Source organism: Protopterus annectens, chromosome 8.part0, assembly GCF_019279795.1.
Source record: "Protopterus annectens isolate FY-2018-M chromosome 8.part0, PAN1.0, whole genome shotgun sequence".
NCBI classification, from domain to species: Eukaryota; Metazoa; Chordata; order Ceratodontiformes; family Protopteridae; genus Protopterus; species Protopterus annectens.
Genome location: NC_056741.1, coordinates 501,404,590 through 501,428,136, shown reverse-complemented (window position 1 = coordinate 501,428,136; position 23,547 = coordinate 501,404,590). Strand labels below are relative to the sequence as shown.

The window sequence follows — 23,547 nt, the reverse complement described above, 5'->3', positions numbered from 1 at the left end:
GACGCTATGCTGGCGCCTGGCGCAAGGTTCATGAATCCCGGGGAATGATTATTGTTCAAACATTCAAATATTTGTGGATGATATTATTTTGACAAGCAAAGACATAGATTCTTCTTTACATTATATCACTGAATTAAGTAACCTACTTGAGAAAATCTCAGGCCTAAGTTTTAATCAAAAGAAAACTGAAGCATTATTAATAAACAATAACATAAATGCATACTTACAGGTTCATAAAAACTTCAACTGGGAAAAGTTCAGTATCTAGGCATTACTATAAAACCGACTTGGAAAGACACTATACTTTCAACTTATATAAATTTCATAAATACAAGTACTAAACTAAGTAATAATTGGAATAAAAAGTTTTTTTATCATGGAAGATAGGCTCTCACTGATAAATGGTTATTTTACCAAAAAGTATTTTTATACACAATCCTTAATTTTAATTTCTAAAAAATTCTTCAAACGAATCAACACTATTTTACTTAAATTTCTCTGGTATCTTCAAAAACCAAGGACAGCCTATAACTGGCATGTAAGAAGCTGGAATGACTGCTGACTAGTCATGAGTGGAGTCCCACAGGGTTCAGTCCTGGGACCTCTCCTGTTTGGTATCTACTTCTCTGAAGTCCAGGCCAGCACAAAGGGACTCTGGCTTTCAAATTTTGCAGATGATTGCAAGTTGGAAGCTACTAGTAACTCCCCAAGTGATGTTGACATCCTACGGAATGGCCTCACTGAGACCAACAACTGGTGTCAGAACCATGGCCTTAAGCTCAATGCCAAAAAATGTGTCATTATCCCCTTTGGGAAAAAACAATTTCCCATGAATTACCACATTTATGGTAGTCCACTGAACACAGAAGGCATTATAAGAGATGTGGGAACATAGGTTAACAGCAACCACTCTTTTGATCACCCCATTGCCACTGTGGTCAGAAAGTTCTTCTGTATGGCACATCTCATTACTAAGGAATTTGCATCCAAGAAGAAAGAGGTCATTGTCTCCCTCTGCTCTTCCCTCATTAGGCCAATCATTGAGTACAATTCCCCATTTGGCGTGTACCTCGTTAGACACCTGCAACAACTGGAGAGACCACAAAAGTACCTCACAAAGAGGATCCGAGGCCTTAAGCACTTGTCCTGTATGGACAAACTAAAAAAAACTGCAACTATTTTCTGTCTTATATCATCTACTTAGAGGCGATCTCTGCTTGACTTACAAAGCCATGTCTGATCCAGCTCTGTTAGAAATGGTACATCTAAAGAAATCATAATCCCTTCACACAACACTTTCCAGAGACATCAACCTCATTACCACAATCAACAGAATGTGCTGGAGAGACAGGTTCATAACCCAGAGACTGCCCATGCTATGGAACAGACTCACCATACATGTGAAGCAGAGCACCTAGCTGATCCTCTTCAAGAGAAATCCTGGGGAGTTGATGGGAAATAGAAAATTCACCCTGGGGATAACTTCAGTGGCTCTACTCAACAGAGGCACTGAAAACTAAGGTCGGGTGGCATGATGCCAGGGTAATCCTATGGCTTGGCTTGAAAAGGCCCCAAGGCTATTAGCTTAGTACACACCTATGAACCTATTATTGCTCTTAGTGAAAGGGCTCTCTGTAACACTGTCGTGTTTTACTTTTTCTATTACTATATTTTATAATATAGTTTTGATGTAAAATAGTTCCTCCACCTAATGTTTCAACTTGCTGTAGTATATGTTAATGGTGTTGGAGGAAGGATTTTACATCTAAAATATAACAATTTAAAAAAATAACCAGGTATTTACTTTACTTTCTGTTCTCTTTCTTCTTACTTCTAAATCGTTTGGTTTGTTGGCCATCATTGGAGACTGAAATTATTAAATAATGGCATATATTTGAGTTTCAGGCTTTTATTTCCTTCAGAAAATTCATGCTAACACAAATCCTTTACTTATGCAACTTTATAATTTTATAAGGGCTATACTTAAAATCTGTTTTTGTTTTAGAGACTTTGTTCCCCCTTTATTTTAGGCTTTATCCAGATTTATTTCAGCTGAAAGCTCCAGAGGTATGCAACTCTCTTTACTGCCGCTGCTGCCAGTAGTCAGCTCACTCACTCGTTCTCTCTCACATACACATCTCTGCTACAGAAAATGCATGCTAACAGATTTATAAAAGCAATATTTAAAACGTGTGCCTGTTTTTGGACCTTTGTTCCCCCATTATTTGTGTCTCTGTCCAGATTTCTTGTGGTAAGAGTTTGACAGCTATGGTTGAGCGGTACGGAAATCTCTTAACTGATGCTGCTGCTGCCAGGGAGAAGCTCACTCTCTCACACACACACACACACACACACACACACACACACACACACACACACACACACACACACACACACACACACACACACAGTCTCTTCTGCTTTTGTCCATGCATTCACTCACACATGCAGACAGCAATATAAACACACACATACACAATGTTTTCCTGTGTCATTAATTTTTTTACTCTTGTTATACAGTCAAAGCACTGATTAGCAAGTGTAAAATAATAGCTCAATCTCACTATCTCTCTCTCTCTCTTACTCTCATACACACATACACCCTCACAAAGACATAAACACACACACACACACACACACACACACACACACACACACACACACACACACACACACACACACACACACACACACAGATATAAACACATACACCTTTGCTTTAATTTTTTTCTTTTTTATTTTACACTCACTAAACAGTTAAAGCACTGCTTAGCTAGCATAAAATAATGGCGGACATTATTTTTTTTTCTGTCTGAGCTCCATGACAGCTTAATATGCTGCCATGGAGTGGTGGACTCATTTTTCAGGGGGCGATACTTGTACATTAATACCCTGCTGGAGAATGTTCATTCTCCAATCAGGGTGCTGATGTACAGTTCAACCATTCTCTAAGGAATATTAGATGTCTGGAATTCTTTTCATGGATTGACATACACAGAGGAAAAAGTAATAAAATATATAATAAAAGGAGGATTAAGTCAAAAATTCTCTTAAATATAATTTAACGAATAAAAAAAAGCAAATGCATATGCCAGTGAATTCAGAAATGCCAGGGACACTGATTTATGGTTTGACAAAATGAAATTCCATTTTTGTGAGATGAAATCAGATAAGTACATTCAAAAAGTATTTTCTGATCATTACTGTAATTTTATTGTACATTTCCAGTGCATCTTCATATATCTATAGCTATATCTAGATATCTATGTATAATATATCTAGCTATATATGTATAATATATATATATATATATATATATATATATATATATATATATATATATAAAATATATATATATATATATATATATATATATATACACACACACACACACACACACACACACACACACACACACACACACACAGATGCAAAAATAAACCATTTTTAAGTACATAACATTTAATAAAGTGAGCATACAGTAGTGTAAGTAATAAGTATGAGACACAGTTTGGAGTAAATGAGTGCTCTGGCTAAAATGGCATTTTCACAGAAAGCCCATCCTAATTCAGAACTCAGATATCCAAATTTGGGATTTACCTGATATTTTCTCAGAAACATGGAATTTCAGTGATCTTAAATATTTTCCTTCAAGATGCTGATGTGATCCTAATCTTCACTGCTTAACTTGTTGGGTATTGTTTTGCATTCATCTCTGCCACAAGTCCTTATAATATCTGAACTATATCAGGTATACATACATAGGTTCATTTGCAGGTGCCCAACAAAGTGTCTGTATCTGTGTGTGTAGTTATGTGTCCAACATGAGTCAGAAAATATAGTTTCATTGAAATATTCCTTGTCTGCTTTATTGACTAGTTTATTGTCTTTCTAGTATGAGGTACCACCTTTGAATTGTGATGATTAATACTTGTGGTTTACTTATTTGTCTGTTTACTTAACTGAGGGTTGGAATAATGATTAAGGTGTCTATCTCACTGATACAAGGTACAGGGTTTGATTCTTACCCTTGGTTTAGGAAATTTGGTTATGCTTAAACTGGAGCACAAGAACATATATCCTAGTACTAACACAGGAACTTATATGTGTTATAGGCTGATGTTGCTATTATTCTTAGGGGAGTATTTGGCATAATGGTTAAGGTCTATACCTCACAAAAATAAAATATAGGTTTTGATTCTGATTTCTAGTTATTGGCTAGGCTTGTAAATAGTCTGTAGACTAATAGCCTAGTATCTACCAATGAACCTATAAGCCACTACCAGCTAACACAGATGTGACTCAGTTCCCCATTCAGTTCCCCAGTGGCATTAATATTTAATACACAGAGTTCAGAAGTTCATGTTATGTTCACTGTTATGGCTAGGCTTGTATAGGCCCTAGGGCTGATAGCCTAGTACCAACCTATGAACCTATGTTCAATTTTAATGGGGTTGTGGTTATTACGTTGCATGATTAAGGTGTTTCTCTCACAGATACAAAGTACAGGGTTTGTGTCTTAACTTTGAGGGAAATTGGCTCAGCTTAAAATGGCTCACAAGGGCAGGTAGTTTAATACTCACCTGCAAACCTAAGCACTATGATATGAGATGTGTTAAAGTCATTACAAAATAATAATAATCTTCTTCTTTTCCCGGTTAGGGGCCACCACAGTGGATCACTTGTCTGCTCATGATTGGCAGTGGAGTTTTACAGTGTTGAGTTGCCAGCCTGGCGCCCAACCTCCCACAGAAGGCACACACACACTGTCATGCCTAGGGCCAATTTAGAGTGTCCAATCCACCTACAGCATGTCTTTGGGATGTGGAAAGAAACTGGAGCACCAGGAGGAAACCCACGCAACCACAGGGAGGACATGCAGACTCTGCACAGAAGGCACCCAGACCGAGAATCGAACCGGTGAACCTCTTGCTGTGAGGTGGCAACGCTAACCACTGCACAACTGTGGCCGCATAATAATAATAATAATAATAATAATAATAATAATAATAATAATAATAATAATAATAATAATAATAATAATAGTAATGATGATGATAATAATAATAATAATATTTTTTTGCCATTCTTTGGAAAACTGGAATTCTTAACTCCTATCTTAGAGATGCATATTTTCTAGTGGAAGATTGTATAAATCACATCTACATTTGCAGTAAGTCATTCAGTCCAAAGTCATATCTTAACAAGAGCACCACCATTGCTCTTTATATAACATATACATCACAGACATATAACGTAATCAAATAGCATAACAGGCATTTTAAAGTTAAAGGCTGGAGTTAGTACAACATGTCATTCAAAATGTCCTTTATTACCTAGAAATACAAGTTAATTTCATAGAATGTACTTACCAGCATTTCTGAGTTTTTTGTTTTGTAACACAGACATCACCACTAGTATGTTCCCAATGATGTCCATGATGGTTGTAAAGATCATCACAGTGGCCAGCAAAATTGTTAAACCTTCAGAAATTTCATAAACTGGAAAATCAGTATGATTTTGAACCAGCAATTTTCCATGACTTCTGGTGTTAACTTGTAATATGTGCATTGAAATATCTGATAAAGTATTGTTAAACTATAAAACAAAAAGACCTCCTTTTTGGAAGCTGTCTATAGAGTCTGGTATGGATCACTCTGCTTGTCTGCTGTTTACTGATTTATATTTCATTACAGTTAGCAACATACCAATTAAATGAGCAATTAAGAACTTCAGTTTCTGAATTTTGCATTAACTAAGTATATATGCAGACACTCTAAAGAGTGCTTTGGAAACCCTAATATAAGTTACTATTGTAGACAATTTAGATATTCAAGCACTGGCTCGGAAAAGGTATGTTTCTTTACTCTTTCCCCAGACAGCTGGCACATAAATATCCTACGTGGTAATTCACAGACTCACCTAATCATCTGGTCTGCTCCAGTTTTCCTGTGCCTTTTAAATAATCACTGATGCTCCTCCCTTTCACCTCTAATTATTTTGAAGTACATTTGCCCAAATCACAAACAGAAAAACATTAACTGATTCAAATTACCTGGATTATGTCATGGCTCACTGGTTTCTGATTTTCAGTATTTACAGCATCAGTAATATTGCTTTAGTTTCAAAACATGTTTTTTGTACTATATGCATGCTCAGGGGAAGGTCTTACTAAAATGAACAAAGGAATAATTTGTCACATTTATTTTCTGACAATATCAAATCCCTATCCCTAAAGAAAACATAATGAACAGCGTTGGCATATTACAAAAGTAGTCAGACTGAGTCATTAGATGATAAAACAGAAGTGCCTTATCTTTTCCTTCCAAAAGCACTATAAGATAATGTCAGCTGGCTTTGCTTCCTTATCAGTATTGTACTATATCACTTGAAATTTGCCAGGGATGGTTTGCATCTGACCACACTATGCTTTTGAATATTGGCCAAACATTATCCAGCCTTGAGGTGTCTCTTTTAGGCAATGTCAGTCTGGAAAATCTTCTGACCAAGTAAATTCTACTCAAGATAAATTAAATGAGTTACTGCTCATTGTTAGGAGTCTCAGCAAGAAGCTCCACTCCCTGGAAGTGTTCCTCACTCAGGAATATGTTGAAATCTCTGCAGTTACTGAAGCATGGTTTGCATACCTTCCACATATTTAGACCAGCTACCACACAAACAAGGACAAGAGGTAGAAGTGTATCAATCTATAAAAAAAGTAAACACACCTCAAGATTGGTCAAATGATATGAGACACTTGAGCCTCTCCATGTATAACTAACCTTAGGTAAAATCCCATACCATATCCTTGCAAACCAGAGGTCCCCATCTATGACCAGGATAACCATAATGCAAACTTGAATGTACTGGAGTCACTCACCATTCAGCCCAACACCATATTCATGTGTGATTTCAACTATTCCACCATAAACTGAGATACACAAACAACTACTAACATGCAGGCTCAAAGATTCCTGGATTTTGTCAATGTAAACACCCTGGAACAGCTAGTCTGCACACCTACTAGGGGTCCACATATCCTGGATATGATGTCCAGAAATATGAGGGAATGTTGTTCCCCCTCCAGTGTAATGTCTTCACTTGTCAAATTATATCACAAAGTGATCTGGAGCATTTCTCCCCAGGCCTTCACTGAAAACAGGCTCTATGGAACCTAGTCGGACTTTCCCGGTCAACAAATGTTAAATAAAATAAAATAAAAATAAATCACCCTTGAAATAAATATTAAGCTTAAACTCCTAGCAAATGCCAGAGCATTTAAGAACTTTTCCAAGGTAAACTACCCCCTAGTAAGTGATAGCATAGCTAAATTCTAACCTCCCACCATGCAAACACAAACCCAGAGAACACTGTGGCCTATGCAGAGGTGTTTATGGAAACCCTGTACAACCATATAAGTAATTGCTAATTGCATAGAAACAGCAGTATCAAATGGAAATAAACTTAAGACAAATTCCAAAAACAAGCCTCTTTGTGAGCCACAGTATAAATAGGTTTTACAACAACAGATAGAAAATCCTGTCAAAAAATAGAAAGGGCTATGTCAAACAAACAAAAAAATCTCCCTCATCAGTCTCAACATGCAACTAATGGAACTAATCAAGTTCACCAAAGCCAACTACATATAATCATATGTACACAATGTACACAACCTTAAGGGAAACCCAATAGTGTACTGAATTAATAGTACGTGTATCTCCCTATACTGAAACAGGATGCTTTTATCTAAAGTCAAAGACTGAAAGAACACTGATTTCATAAACACATTGATTGTCCTTTGATTTAGGAAAGAGGTCCATTCTGTCATGGTATCAAAAACCCAAAAAACTTGGTGAAATTAAACTGAGACAAACCAGAGGATATAGCAAACTTGTTGTCCAATAAGTGTAGCTCCAATTTCACCCTCCCTTCACCACCATTTACCCTTCAGGAAATACCCTCTACTATTTCACCTCCAACTATCACTAAAGAAAATGTCCTCACTGCACTCTCCAAAACTAAAAACACTATGTAAATGGGTCCAGATAATATGTTAGGATGTCTCCTAAATAGCTTGAAGCACAATCTGTCAGGCTCACTAGAATCTCTATTCAGCCATAGCTTCCAGACATGCTTCATCCCTAGGGAATCAAAAACTTCAACAGTCAGCCCTCTACACAAAGGAGGACTATCAGCAGAGCCAGGAAATTACTGACTCATAAGTTTGACTTGTTTTATATCCAAGGCCATGAAAAGAATTGTGATGGACCTGATAAATAATGACAAAGGAAAACACTAGACCCATCCCAGTTTGGTTTAGTCAAGGGCAGGTCATGCCTACTAAACCTGGTGGATTTCATTGAGAAGGTCACTAGATCCATGGATGAGGACAATACAGTGCCTAGTATCTACCTCAACCTGGCAGAGGCATTTGACACAATATATCACTCAGATATTAATGACATACTCACAAAATTAGGCAGAAATCCATGTGTCACCAGATGGCTAGCCAAATGACTCATGGACAGGATGCATGACGTTAAGATGGGGGAATCCACCTCCACCAATAGCCCTATTACTAATGGGGTAGACAGGGCTCAGTACTGAGACTGCTCTTGCTTAGGATATACTTCTCCTTTGTCTGACCAGATTAACTGATAACTGCAAGCTGGGGAAATCACTGAATCTCCTGAAACATGTAGATATCTACCAGGAGGGTCTGACACAGACAAATAACTGGTTCCAGAGCCATGGCCTAACACTCAATGCAAAAAATGCATAATTATATCCTTTGCAAAGACATATACAACTGCAAATTACAACATTAATAACACTCCCTAAGAATAAATCCAGTGGTAAGGTACTTGAGAACTCGGGTTGACAGTAACTTGAACTTTGATTACCATGTGTCTATGGTGGTGAGAAAATCTTTCTATGTGGCAGAACTTAGAAGTAAGAGCATGGCATCCATAGCAAAGGAGATAATAGTGCCACTATGCTTGGCCCTTATTAGACCAAACATTGGGTATTGTTGACCTTTTGGCATGTACCTGACCAGGCATTTGCAACAGCTGAAGCAGCCACAGAGGTTCATCAGTAAAATAATGTGTGGTATAAATAACATTTTCTATGACGACCACCTCAAAGCCCTGTCCCTTTTTTAAGTCTCCTACAGGCTACTGAGGGGCAGTCCATGTCTAACCTACAAAGCATTTTCTGATCCAGCCCTGATGGATCTGCTACAGAGTCTCAAAACAAACTTCACAGGAATTATTCGATCTAAAGATTTTAACCTCATCTGTGACATAAACAAAACATGTTGGAGGGACAGGTATGCATCTCAAAGGCATATACCAAAGCCATTATAGTCCATGGGTATTGATAATTGGGAAAATTGGGCATGAATAGCTAGTATTAAAAGGTTCTACAGCCATTAGCCTAGTAACTTCCTATGATCCTATGGTCCATTACAATATTATGACAACAAATTTACAATAAAGGAGAAAGCCATTGCAGTATGGCAACTGTATGGGATAGAAAATTAGAGACCTGACCTGAATCCTGATGATCCAGGTTTTATTAATAGCACAGGAAATGGGGGAATTAGAGTGAGAGAGAGGAAATGCAATTGAGGCAAGTTATTGCTCTCCAGTTTCTGAGAAGATATTGATTTTGTTGCACTATATGGCCATCCTAGGGGTAGACAAAAAAAAAAAAACACTACATATGCACATGGAATTGGGAAAGAGAGCAAAGGCAAGCAGTGCATGTGCCCCAGCTGAGCATAGTGGTTATATGCAGAGCACGTTAGAAACTGATCTCAGAGTAGATGACACTCCAATAGGTTTGTTGCTCAACAGATGAGAATAGTAGAACCATTCAAAACCACTTAGCCTTTTACAGGATAATAGCTGAGGTATCCACCTTCACTTCCCCAGATTTTCTGTTATGACCAAAAGGCAAACAATGAAGCTCATCTAGGTGTTAGGCTTCGTGGTCTGGGAATTCCATAACAGTAAAAAACAATACAAAAATAATCATTGCATTTGGAACAAATTAGATTTGTGGTTAACCCAGACATGCAAATTTGACTTTGAGGAATATCAAAGCTATAGCAAAGTAACCATTTTTGAATGTGTGGTATCTGTGGACTTGAGGGCAGCACAGATCTCTGTCACTTAATGAATTTTGTGTAGAACAGTAGATCCTAGATTCAGGCAATATATACAATAATAGTAAAAGATGCATGCATTCGGGACATTCCACAGAGAAGCAGGGATTAGATCTGTCAATAAAAAGGCAGAAAAGAGGAAAGACTCAAAAGAGTAGAGACCACATTACTGGATAAACAACACACTAAGTTTTGAAAATATGTCTGTTCAGCAAAAGTCAATAATTTTTGTTTGAATTGCTAAGAAAAGTTGCAAGGGGAGGAAGACGTCTGCAACATATATAAGTCCTGCAAAACACTCCTTGGATTAGGATTTTAGTTACTGACAAAAGGCTGGACAATGCGACAATACACAGAAGGATTGGACATGGGTGATGACTTTCACCAGCTTTACCTCTAATAAAAATAAAGTGTCTTGTACAAAGGACTAGGCTGGTTTTGAAGGACAGGACTGCTTTTGGAGGTAAAGTGAGTATGCATAATTTTGCCGTTGACTATATTACAGTATTGGATAAAGTGGATAAGCAACTACTTCATAGGCTCACAGGCACTTAATAGGGTGTTCATCCATGAGGATCTTTAGAAGCCATGTCATACATTCCCATGACATTTTTGTCATTATATGTTATGTACAAATAATCAAGTGATGGGTAGAACATTTACATGCTGCCTCTTATCCATGAGTAAAAAGGCTACTAAAACAGGGCTGAATTTGTGGATATCCATTCACTCATCCAGATGATTTTGACTAGAACAAGAGAAGTATGTTGTTTTATGTCAACAGAAAGATAAATCGAAAGAAGTGGTATTCTCTGTGATATATATATATATATATATATATATATATATATATATATATATATATATATATATATATATATATATATATCCGTCCACCATGTCCTACTGGGTCGATATTACATTTACAAAAGACATATTCATCGAATACATCTTCCATGAAGAACAACCGATGAAAATCACTTCAGTGAACCACGGAAATTTTCCCATGGTTTGTAAACCCTTGCCCACCAACCATCCAGAAGACACAATGAACTAGCTCAAATCAATCAAAGTGGGGACTTTGCTCCCCAATCCCCCAATCCATGAGGATGTGCCCCCCCACATCCTCGCTAACTATGTATACCAACTCCAAGATCTACAGTGGGGAAAAGGGAAAGTTTAGGTTGGTGGGCAAGTGTTTGGGAACCGTGGGAAAACTTCTGTGATTTGCTGAAGTGATTTTTGTTGGTTGTTGTTCATGGAAGAAATATTCAATGAATACATCTTTCACACACATAATATAGACCCATTCTACTTATGTTGCAAAAGATATTTAGATCTCTTGAGTGGGTGTTTATACCTCCCTTGGACTTCTAAATCTGCAATAGGTCTAAAAGAATGGGGTCTCTTGAGTCTCTGTGTGAGAGGCAAAGATCCCACCTAAGTAGCCTATATAACACTAAGAAGAGGAACAAAGTTTTGAGATGGTATGCATAGTTTTCAAGATTTATGCCATTGATTTTCTTTGCAAGAAAGCATGGTGGACATTCTCATTAAGTTAAAGCTTCTAAAGGTATACGTATATTGAAGGTGACATAATAGTCAATGATTTGCCTGATGTGTGCAGAATACAGTGGAATGATCACATCTCTGTACCTGGGTGCTGTACCTTTTGTAATAAGCTGTGCAGTGAAAAGCACTTTCTTATGATGTTGGATACATGGTCATAGAAAGACAGTATGTTGACGATATAGCATCCCAGGTCCCTAACTTCTTGATCAGTTTTCTGGGAAGTGCTATCAACATGATTGTTACAAGGGATTTCTTGCATGCAAAAGATACTATTATACATTTCTTGGCATATAGGTTTAGTCCATGGTTTTGACACTGGCTATTGATAATAGAAAGGCCCTCTTGGATGATTTTGGTGTTCTCTGGGTAGTTTATGATGGCAGCAAGTATTGGTGATCCAGTTTGCTATCCAATGAGTTACAAACACATTAACATTTATGTGGGATAGTTTATATTTTATACCTGGCAAGATCTGCCCTTAACAAATCCAAACTGGCATGGGTCAAGAGTTTGTAGGTTACCTATGCCTTTATTTATTAATTCCATAATGATTCTTCCCACAGCCATACACATTAGGCTGGTTGGGATCATGGATCTAAAGTGTCTTGGGTCCATTGACATCCCACAATGGTGCACAGGGATGACAGTTGCTGTTCTCCATTCATCTGGCAAAAAGTCTGTTTGGAGGTTGACATGAATAGCAACTATAGGGGGGTTTGACAGGTACTATTTCAGGCTGGCCCATAAACAACATGGTATGTTACCCAATCCAATAGAAGCAGTGTTCTTGGCCTTGGAAAGTGCCTTGAGGACTTGATTGTGGGAAATTTGAGAGGAATGTAGATGTGAACACAAGGTCTGGGAACATAGAAGTTGATTGGGGTGAAGTTAGAGCTAAATTTATCCACAAGTAGATTGGCTATCTCCTCTATGTTCTAAGGTATGATATAATTTACTGTTTGCTCTTCATGGTGTTATCATTGTTTCTAAGGTTTTCTAAAATAATTAAACTCTTTATGGCTGTCCTTTTTCCTGGGTGACAATTTTTCCTCATATCTGTCTTTGATTGCTTTGATCAGGTTCAGAAATTCCCTATTATGTTTTGCAAGACTTTTTTTATCTTGATAATTACATTTAGGTTCCATCATAATTATTTATTTTTGAATTTTGCATTGTGTTTAGTTTGATGAGGTACGGGTGCATCTATGCAGTTATTCACATGCACACAGTGGTTGGCAGTAACGACCTCTGCTTAAGCTGTGGGGTCAGCAAGTTGGACAGGTATGTTGAATTTAACAAAGTCATCACTCATTTTCAGTAGATCTGCCATGTCACACCCTCTGAATTCTAAGGTATTGGGGAATGTTTTTGGCTTCAGTTGTAAGGTGAATTTGACTTATTTCTAGTCCAAGTTGATAAGGGATGGAGTTACCTGCTTGGGAAAATAGATGTCCCAATTTGTTGAGAACTAAGTGCAAGATTTTATCATCTTTGGATGGGGTGTGGACTAACTGGTCCACAACGTTCGTATTGATGAAGTCCAGATAGGGTGTCTATGTCTCACGGTTAATGGAAGGGGTATTTAATCCCCTTATTTGAACTGAGTTTTGCTTACTACATATGGAGTCCATACTAGTTATGGGCTAAGTGGGGCATAGAAGGGGTCCTGTAGTTAGCCATAATTTGTTAGGGGATGCTGTTAATGATAAGTTGTACATGAAGGAATTCCTGGTTGATATCTTGTCTAACAAGTTTGGAGAAGTGTTTGCTTACAAATATAGAGAAATGCTGTCTACACTTTCACCCATAGAATTTAGTGGACATAAAGGTGCGAGAGGAATTGATGAAAAAAAATTGATCTACCACGGTTACTTGAGAGAGATCATTTCAGAGTTCTAAGTGTATGATTCATCAGATGCACTCCACCAATGAAAAGTTGATGAAGTGAAATGTGATGTACAAAGACTAGCATGCATATCTCTCAACTGTACAGATTTCTACAGAATGTCTAGATTTATGCCTCATGTTTTTGGTCCGTTTTTCATAAAATTGTGGCTTTCTGGAAAATTATTAGCAAATAATTAGAAATTCAAGTTGAAAAACAATGTTAGACATTTGATTTTCAAACTTCATACCCTTCAGAAAATCCATGCTAATGCAAAGCCTGTTGTTCTATCAAACTTCTAAGTTTGCAAGAGTATTAGCTAAAAATTGTCTTGATTTTTCGGCCTTCATCCCCCTTTTAATTATGGCTTTGTCCAGATTTGTTGTTCTAAGAAGTTTGAGAGGTGTGCTAGTAAGGAAGAATAAAAACAAAAATAAGATATTACAGAAGATCTAGAAAATATGATTGTTTTTGTATGAAAAGGAAAGCAATTAAAACTTCTTAGGTTAGGTGGGGGCGTGGCCAAGGATGAACACAGGATAGCAGCAGATTTCTTCAGCTCCACCAACATAACTACACTGACAGGAAATAATTACTTTAAAATTCAACTAATGTAATAATTTTCTTTCTAAAAACGTTTGGAATATCAGTATCTTGAATAATATCTAAAAAAGAAAGAAAATTTAAATAATTTTCCTGTCAGAAATCTTCTTGGAAATTTCTCTCTCATCACTTCTGTTCAGAATGAGTTCTAGTAAGGCTAACAGTCAGGATTCCAGCATCAAGAAAGAGCTTCAGTCTTTAATATCAACTATTCAGCAACTAACAACTAAAATGGACAGACTGGATGCTAAAATTGATAACTTTATAGAAAAAAAACACAAAACAAATGGATTTGTTACATCAAGACTTACAACATCAGAAAGCTCAGATTACAGGTATAGAAGAGACTCTTAATGATATGGACAACAGAATTCAGGAAGAAGAAATTAACATTGAATTTTCATTGAAACAGAACACACACCTTCAATCCAAACTAGATGACCTGGAAAACAGATCCAGACGCAATAATATAAGGATTTTTGGACTGCCAGAAAATATAAAAGGTAACAACATTACTTCCTTTTTAAATACTTGGCTTCCCAAAACTTTAGATCTGTCAGAAGCATTTTCTTTTGGTATTGAAAGAGCCCATAAGTCTTTATCTAATTCTAATTCAAATAAAAAGTTTCCTAGATCAGTTATTGTAAGATTTTTATCATCTTATGACAAGGAGATGGTATTAAAATCTGCATGGGCTAAAGCACCTATAAAAATTAATGAGGCAACTGTGCGTTTTGACAATGACTATTCTTCCTTGGTAATAACAAAAAGAAAAGTTTTTTTGCCATTAATAAGAGAGCTTAAGAAAGCACAGTTCAAAACTCATCTTCTATTTCCCTCCAAACTAAAAATCTTTTTACTAGATGACCCTAGAATTTTTGAAGACTTGGACTCTGCTTTGCTGTATATTAAAAAAAATAAAATATTAGATAAAATAGAAGATATGGAATGGGCAAGTCCTTCGCTGAAGAGGATGGCAACAGGAACTTCTTGGAAGACTTCAGAGAAGCAAAAAAGACTAAAAAACAAATGACATGTTCTATATTTCTTTGAACTCATTAATTACAGTTACTACATTTTCAAGAAAGCCACAAATATCTTAAGGATTTATTCAAAGTTACTTTTTTGTGTGCAAAGAACTAATTTTGTTTTATAAATAATCAAACTTTCTGAGGAACAAATAACCTGCTATGAATCAACTTGTTTCTCTTTGTGATAAAGAGACCTAAGGTTAGTAATTTGATACATTTCCTTTCTCTTCTTGTTTTAAATAAAGGCATTCTCTTTAAACTATACATTTAGAGAGGGGTGGGGGAGGGCAGGGAGAGAGGTTTGATGAAAAATATGAAATAAGGGGAAAAATAATTTATTAGTTCTTTAAAATTATTTATGCTGTTTAAATACTGTTGCTAAATATTATACCATGACTTAATTACTTAATACATGATTTCAAATAATATGTCATGATATAATTACAGTTAACTAGAACTAAAGTAGTTGAAAGTAATATATCTCATGTTCTACTTTATTAAAACAAACAGCAAGTAATATATCTTTGTAGATACTCTTTGTAGGTCCCTTTTTTTCTCTCTCTCTCTCTCTCTCTCTCTTATCTATAAAGTTATATGCTTCTGATAATACTGATATGTGTATGTAATAAGATCTGTATGAGAAAATGAAATGGGGCATATAAAAATAAGTTGTGTTTATGTTAAACAACTGTAGGCTTGGTTTCACTGTCATAGAGACTGTAATGACTTGTAAAATGCTTGAGAAGGTTTTGCACTGTTTAGATTCATTTGTATTACAAAATGAATGTCAGTCACTTGCTTTTACTAAAATTCCCACCAGAATGTTATGGGAGACAATCTGGGATGTGGGTTTCCTCGTGAATAGTGTCCTCGAGTCGTTTTAAAAGCTTCAACACTCAGAATACATGCAGAGAAGCTGAAAGCAGCCATTTTGAACTTTGACCCCTGATTTCACACTGACACATCGCAGATTCAAGAAGTAAACTGTTTCAGGAAGTAGAACTGCTGTAAATGCGACTTTGTGATGAAAAACGAACTTTATGACACCTAAATGTGAGTTTTTCTTTCTAAAAACTTACTTATTTAAGATGTAATTTATAAAATACAAAAGTTATAATGATTTTAAATGACTTAATATGCCATAGTAAACAAATGAGATATTTTAGAAGGCATGGAAGGTAAAACACATGTACACTTGTTTTTGAAAGCTTATATGACTGCAGCACTTTAATGTATATAAATGCTTATGATTTAAACATATTTAATGTTATAAATCATTTGCCTTGACTAACAGACAAGTACATGTATCATTATGATTATATTTCAGAAGAAATTGTCATGTGACATATTTTAAAGCTGCAGTTCAGATATATAAAATACAGATGGCTTTCATCACAATGATTTATGTATAACTAGGAATCAACATTGCTGTGCAGTATGTTCTTTTAACTTATGCATGAGAATAAATATTTTATTTAATTGACAATAATAAATATGAGAAGGAAGCTTTTGGTGCAAGTAATTTAAAGTTTTAAAAGCTTTTAACTGTATTACTATGGCAGAAAGTGGGAATACCCTAATATAAGTAATGTCTGAACCCTAATAGCCTAAGATAATATATGTTATTGAATTTAAATGAACATAAACATATAATAAGAACTTATTCTTACAAATTTTATTAAACTACCATATGGATATTCCCTTCTCTCTCTCTCTCTCTCTCTCTCTCTCTCTCTCTCTCTCTTCTTTGTTCCCATTATCAAGATTGTTAGAATGCTATTTTGATTATAAGTGTATTATACAGAATAGATGTACATAGCAATATTAGTTGTTTCTAAATATTTTTATATGTTTATATGAAGCTGTTATATAAATTGTTTAGCTTTGTTATAATAGATAATCAAATTAAATGAGGTTAACTTTAGTTAATAATAGTTAGTATTGAATTAATTTGGTGGCAGCTGAAGTACTGCTGCTTAGGATAGGGTGATAACTTGAGTGGTATTTGCTACTCGAAGTTGAAGTTTTCAACTCCAGGCTGGGTGCAATGTTTAATCCGAACATTATTTTCACCTGATTATTGTTGTATGTATATAGTTTTGACATCCACATCACATTTTATAATCTCATTGTCACTACAAATAAAAGTGAAACTTACACAAAATTCCATAAGATTTTCATTAAATACAGCTATAATTAATGGAACACTTAAAGGAGGAGACATAATAATACTTATTTTGCTAATTGTTATTCTGATTATATGTTTTATATGTTTATAAAAGTTAAATGGTATCTCTAAAAGGAATTTCTTTAAACATTAATGGATTGAATAACCCATGTAAAAGGGCAAGTTTAATGAGATATATTAATTTGCATAGAGCCAACTTAATATTCCTTCAAAAAACACATCTCCTGAAAAAGGATATAGATAAATTAGCCACTAATAAATATAGAGTCTTGGTTAGCTCAGAACACACTCAGAAAAAAAGAGGAGTGGCTATCTTATGGAACAAAAATATGCCCATACCTAAAACTATTAAGTCTTATAAAGATGATAAAGGAATGTTTTGTATGGTTACAATACAGATTAATGGGAAAGTATATACATTAATCAATGTATATTGGATACCAGGAATTGGCATTAATACAGTGAAAAACCATCTCAATAAGATTATATCATTTTCTATAGGAGATATTATTTTAGCAGGTGACTTTAATTGTATCCTACATGAAAAATATACTACTACTATAGGAAAAAGGAAAATTACATTTAATGCAAAACATTTAAAGGATTTTATTAATTTATATCATTTGAATGATATTATTAATCAGATAGATTCTAAATCATTACCATACACTTTTTTTTCTAACAGATATAAAACTTATTCAAGAATAGATAGAGTCTTTATTTCTAACCAAATGGTAACAGACTTAATTAATTCCAAAATCATTTCATGTTTTATATCAGATCATAATTCAATTGTCTTTGAATTTATGGTAAAGAGTACTTATAATGTTCAGATCAAAAGAATACCAGCATACTTAACTCAACTAAAGGACTATAAAGATTATATACTTACAGAGGTGCAACATTTCTTAGACTTAAACACTACACCTGATGTCTCCATTGTTTACATTTGGGATGCTTTAAAATCATATTTATATGGACAAAGTATCAGATGGTATAAATAAAAGGAAATCTTGGGACAAGGAATTACTAGATATTCAAAGCAAATTAGACTCATATAAACATAATAATAAAGAAAATATTATGGACAAAAAAGTCATTGAGGAAATAAATAAATTAAATGAGAAATACAAAGAAATTTTAACCCATAAAGTCAAAATAACATTAGAGAAATATAAGTTTTTGTCTTCTTACTCAATAAGTCCCAAATACTTACATAGACTTAAAAATAAAACAAAAAGGCTGAATAAACAACATCATATCAAAGAAATTTTCTCTCCAGGGAAAAAGAAGAATGTTTCTAGTTTACCAGAAATATTAGATGAATTTAGAAATCACTTTCATAAAATTAATCACAATAACATTAACATGGATTCTAAAGATAAAATAAAGAAATTTATAACTACAAACATGAACAAAAAACTTAATAAACAACAGACTAAACTAATAAATAAAAATATTTCTTATACAGAGGTTATTACACAAATAAACAAACTTAAATCAAACAAAGCACCAGGTAATGATGGTATTATACCAGAGATTTATAAAATTCTTCCTAAAAGTACTTACTCATTAATACATATGGTTTTCATTTTAGCTCAAAATGAGTTAACAACTCCCCCATCCTGGCAATACACATTTATTTCACCAATTTTAAAACCCAATAAAGACCCAACCAGATGCACTTCATACAGACCTATTTCATTACTTAGTGTTGACTATAAAATGTTTATGAGTATTTTTGCCGATAGATTAAAGACAATCATTCCAGGTATAATAGATATAGATCAGACAGGCTTTATTATAAATAGAAATACTTTTGATAATATAAGGAGAACTTTAACGTTAATAGATTATGCAAACAGGAAAAAGAAAGACTTAACACTTATTAGTCTTGATATAAGTTCTGCATTTGACTCAGTAAGTTGGGACTACTTGTTTATCTTATTGAAGTGTACAAATTTCTCTGATGCATTTGTGAATCTAATTGAACATCTATATAAAGGAGCATTGGCTTACATTAAGATAGGAACATATGTCTCACAAAAAATACCCATATTAAAAGGTACAAAACAAGGGTGTCCACTCTCTCCACTATTATTTACTTTAATAATGGAGCCTTGGGCTAATTTGATTAGAAACAGCACTGATATAGAATGATGTGATATAGATGAAAATACAATATCTAAAATTCAACTTTTTGCAGATGATGTTCTAATTACATCAGCAGGAACTAACACTTCTATGCAGTCATTATTTGATAAAATGACAGATTTTAAAAATATCTCTGGTTTGATATTTAATGAAGAAAAAACTAAAATATTACCGATATATGCACAAAAAAATGTCCTCACTAATGATTTTCACAAATATATACCCAACTCAGGTCAGATAACTTACTTAGGTATAATATTAACTAAAGATATTAAATCTATTATACATAATAATTATAGTAACTGTCTTCATGATATACAAAATCTTTTCAATAGCTGGAACAATATGTTTTTTACAATGGAAGAGAGACTCACAATTATTAAAATGATAATATTCCCTAAGATATTATACCTAATACAATCAATAATACTCCCACCTACAAAAATAATTATTAAGAAATTGAATTCACTAATGTTAAATTTCTTATGGGTACCTAATAGACCTAGGATTGCATTAAAGAAACATACTAATAGCTGGTCTCACGGGGGCATTTCATTTCCAGACTTTAATTTATATACTATATCTTCTATTGTAAAAGTTATTACTTTGTTAATAGATCAGACATATGTTGCAAAATGGAAAGATCATTGGGAACTAATTAGCATTCACTTCATGAAAATCTCTTTAATACATAAAAATACTATTGTAAATAACCCCATGTTATGGTTACTAAAAGAATTTTGTACTTCATCTATTACACCAAAATATATAGCTAGTTACCCATTAAATATTATTATTAGATATCGTAATTTTATATTTATGCATCCTAAGTATAAGGAATGGAATTTTATCCTATTCCCTATAATGTATACACAAGGTATTCTTTTATCAACCACCTCTGAAAGAATTCTTTTAGTCACAGAGAATGATTTAAAGTATTGGTATCAGTTGCTGTCTGACAATAAAGTAAAAATTTAGACTTCTTAAAGCAAGAATTTGATTTGAGAGAAACATGTTGGTTAGAAATTCAGACTTTTAGACAACATCTTATTAATAAACTTGATTTAATGTCTTTAACAGTTAAAGAATCTGTCCCAATTCTGATTGATTACTTGATATTAAATTTACAACATAGGGTTTCTGATAAAGGTAAGCTCTCACACATACATAAAATTATTAGAGAAGAAACCCATTACAGTTCAGATACTTATTGGAATTATTTCATTTCCATTAATGGTGAATCACCAAAACAACAAGATAAACAATATATATTGGAATCTGCTTATAAAACTACTTCTTCCATTAATTGGAGACTTTTACTTGGAAATTTTACATAGATCTTTCTATACACCTTTAATGATGAATAAAATAAATAATAAAGACAACTTATGTAAGAGATGTAATGTAGAAATAAATGCTGATTGGGCACATATGTTTTATGACTGTATAAAATTGAAGGAATATTGGATGTTAATCAATGATTTTTTGCAGGCTCTTTTCACAGATAATTTCATTGTCTCTAAATCACTTATATTATTTAACACTCCTGTTCTTAAAAGTGTTAAAAAAGTTAAACTTCCCTTATTATGGTCTATTCTAGCAGTGGCTAGAAAAATAATAACCAGAAATTGGATTTCAGATACTCCTCCTTCATTTAATGAATTTAAAAATGTTAAGACTGAAGTGTGTCATATGGAATTAATGACAATAAAGTCAAGAACTACTAGAAAAACATCTTACTATATTATATGGGATACTTTACAAAACCTGTTAAAAAAATCTTAGTTTCATTAGTAAGACATTACAGTTTAATCAATTGATTTGATTTGCAGTGGATGTCTCTGTAAATATTTTGGTTGATTTATTAAATGTTATAACTATTTACATTTTAATTGCTTGTATAAGATTGTTATGATATTTATTTTGTATTTTAAAAACAATAAACGTGCTTTAAAAAAAAAAAAAAAAACTTCTTAGGTTAGAATGCACATAATAAGGAAAGAAGTAGGGCACCAACTCCCAGACATTTAAAAAAAAAAAAAAAAAAATATATATATATATATATATATATATATATATATATATATATATATGGGAACACTTCACATAATTGAATTACTGAAATCTCGAATTGCATATGTTCGAAACCATATGATCGAGATTTCAGTAAATCGAATATGTAAAGTGTTAAAAAATAAGAAGTTACTTTTATTAAAACGTTACGTGCACACAGAGGCAAGGATTCCTGTATGGTCTGTGTGCACGTAATGTTTTTATCTTTTCTGTGGTGTTGACAGGAAGTGGGAAATCTCTGTTTTTGCGCTTCCGCATACAGCGCAGAATGAGAGATTTCCCTTTTCCCCACTGTAGCACGATCTCAGAGTGGGTATATCTAAGTAGGGGGGGGTGTGGGGGGTGCAGGGGGGTGAAGCCCCCCTGCAAAAGCGGTGTTTGAGGTTTTTTTGTTTTTTTACAGTTTCATTTCAGAAGTTCGAGTTTCCAAAACTCGATCTTTTGGTCTCGGTTATATGAAATTTGAGATTTTGGGGATTCGAGCTTCTGAAGTGAATCCATATATACACACATATATATATATATATATATATATATATATATATATATATATATATATATATATATATATATATATATATATATATATATATATATGGGTCTAGGTTAGAAGATCGACAGCCGACATCACCGACAACGGATTAGCGGGCGTCAGATGATCGACACTCGGAAGACCGACGCTACAGATGAAAACGCCGATGCCAGGGATAGTGACTTGGAAAGAAGGCTGTGTGAGCATGCAGTGGTGACGGACGTTAGGGTGCGAGTAAGGTAAGTGTGGATAGTGACAGTCTGTGGGGATAGGGGTGGGTTAAGTGAGTTAGGGTTAGGCGGGTTAGGTAAGTGTCGTAGTGGTATTTTTGAGTTAGGGGCGGGTTAAGTGAGTTAGGGTTAGGGGCCGGGTTAGGTAAGTGTCTTGGTAGTGGCAGTTTTGGGTTAGGGCGGTTAAGTGAGTTAGGGTTAGAAGCGGGTTATGTAAGTGTCGGTAGTGGTATTTTTGGGTTAGTGGGTTAAGTGAGTTAGGGTTAGGGCGGGTTAGCTGAGTGTGCGATAGTGACGGACCTTAGGGTAAGGGTTTGGGTTAGGGTTGTACATAGTTGGGTGTGTGAGGTTTAGTGTGGGTTTGTGAGGATTTTGGTGTGCTTGTGTTCTGTGTGTGGTTTTTGGATAAGGGGATGTGTTTTGTTAGTTGATTGTTGTTATTGTGGTGTGTGCAGTGTATGGGGTTTCATGTTTGTGGACCGTCGGTTACTTGTTTGTCGGGCATGTGAGGTGTCGTGTTTATGGTTTGTCGATAATGTGGTGTCGATGTTTCTGTTGTCGGTGAAAGTGGCTGTCGATCTTATGACCTAGAACCATATATATATATATATATATATATATATATATATATATATATATATATATATATATATATACATACATACACACACACACACATATATATGGAACTACTGTCCTTCATCGAAGAAACACTTTGAAAAAGAACAGAAAGTGCACTTAACCAAAAGTGCACTTTTGTGAAGAACGGTTCAACAAACCATTAAAGAAGAACACCAAAACAATGTTTTTGCAGGGGGGGCAATCCCCCTGCACCTCTCATGGGGGGGGGTTGTGCCTGCCACACACCGCCTACTGAAATATACCAACTCTGAGATCACACTACAGTGGGGAAACAGGTAAATTCCCTTTTCCCCACTGTAGTGTGCTTCGGCACCTCACTGTTCCTTAATGGTTCATTGAACCATTCTTCACAGAACTGCACTTTCGGTTAAGTGCACTTTCACATAAGTGTAGGTCTACTTCTCTTTTTCAAAGAAGTGTTTCTTCAAAAAAGAGTAGACCCATATATATATATATATATATATAT

At 34.6% G+C, this 23,547-nt stretch overlaps 1 protein-coding gene across 1 annotated transcript in view; it reads right to left on the bottom strand.

Moving 5' to 3' along the window:
- Positions 1–23,547, bottom strand: part of LOC122808276 (melatonin receptor type 1A-like) — a 319,928-nt gene that overhangs the window by 222,591 nt on the left and 73,790 nt on the right. The window contains exon 2 of the mRNA XM_044079240.1: positions 5,373–5,483. Within this exon, the coding sequence (XP_043935175.1) occupies positions 5,373–5,483 (111 nt within the window). The remainder of the gene's footprint in view (positions 1–5,372; positions 5,484–23,547) is intronic.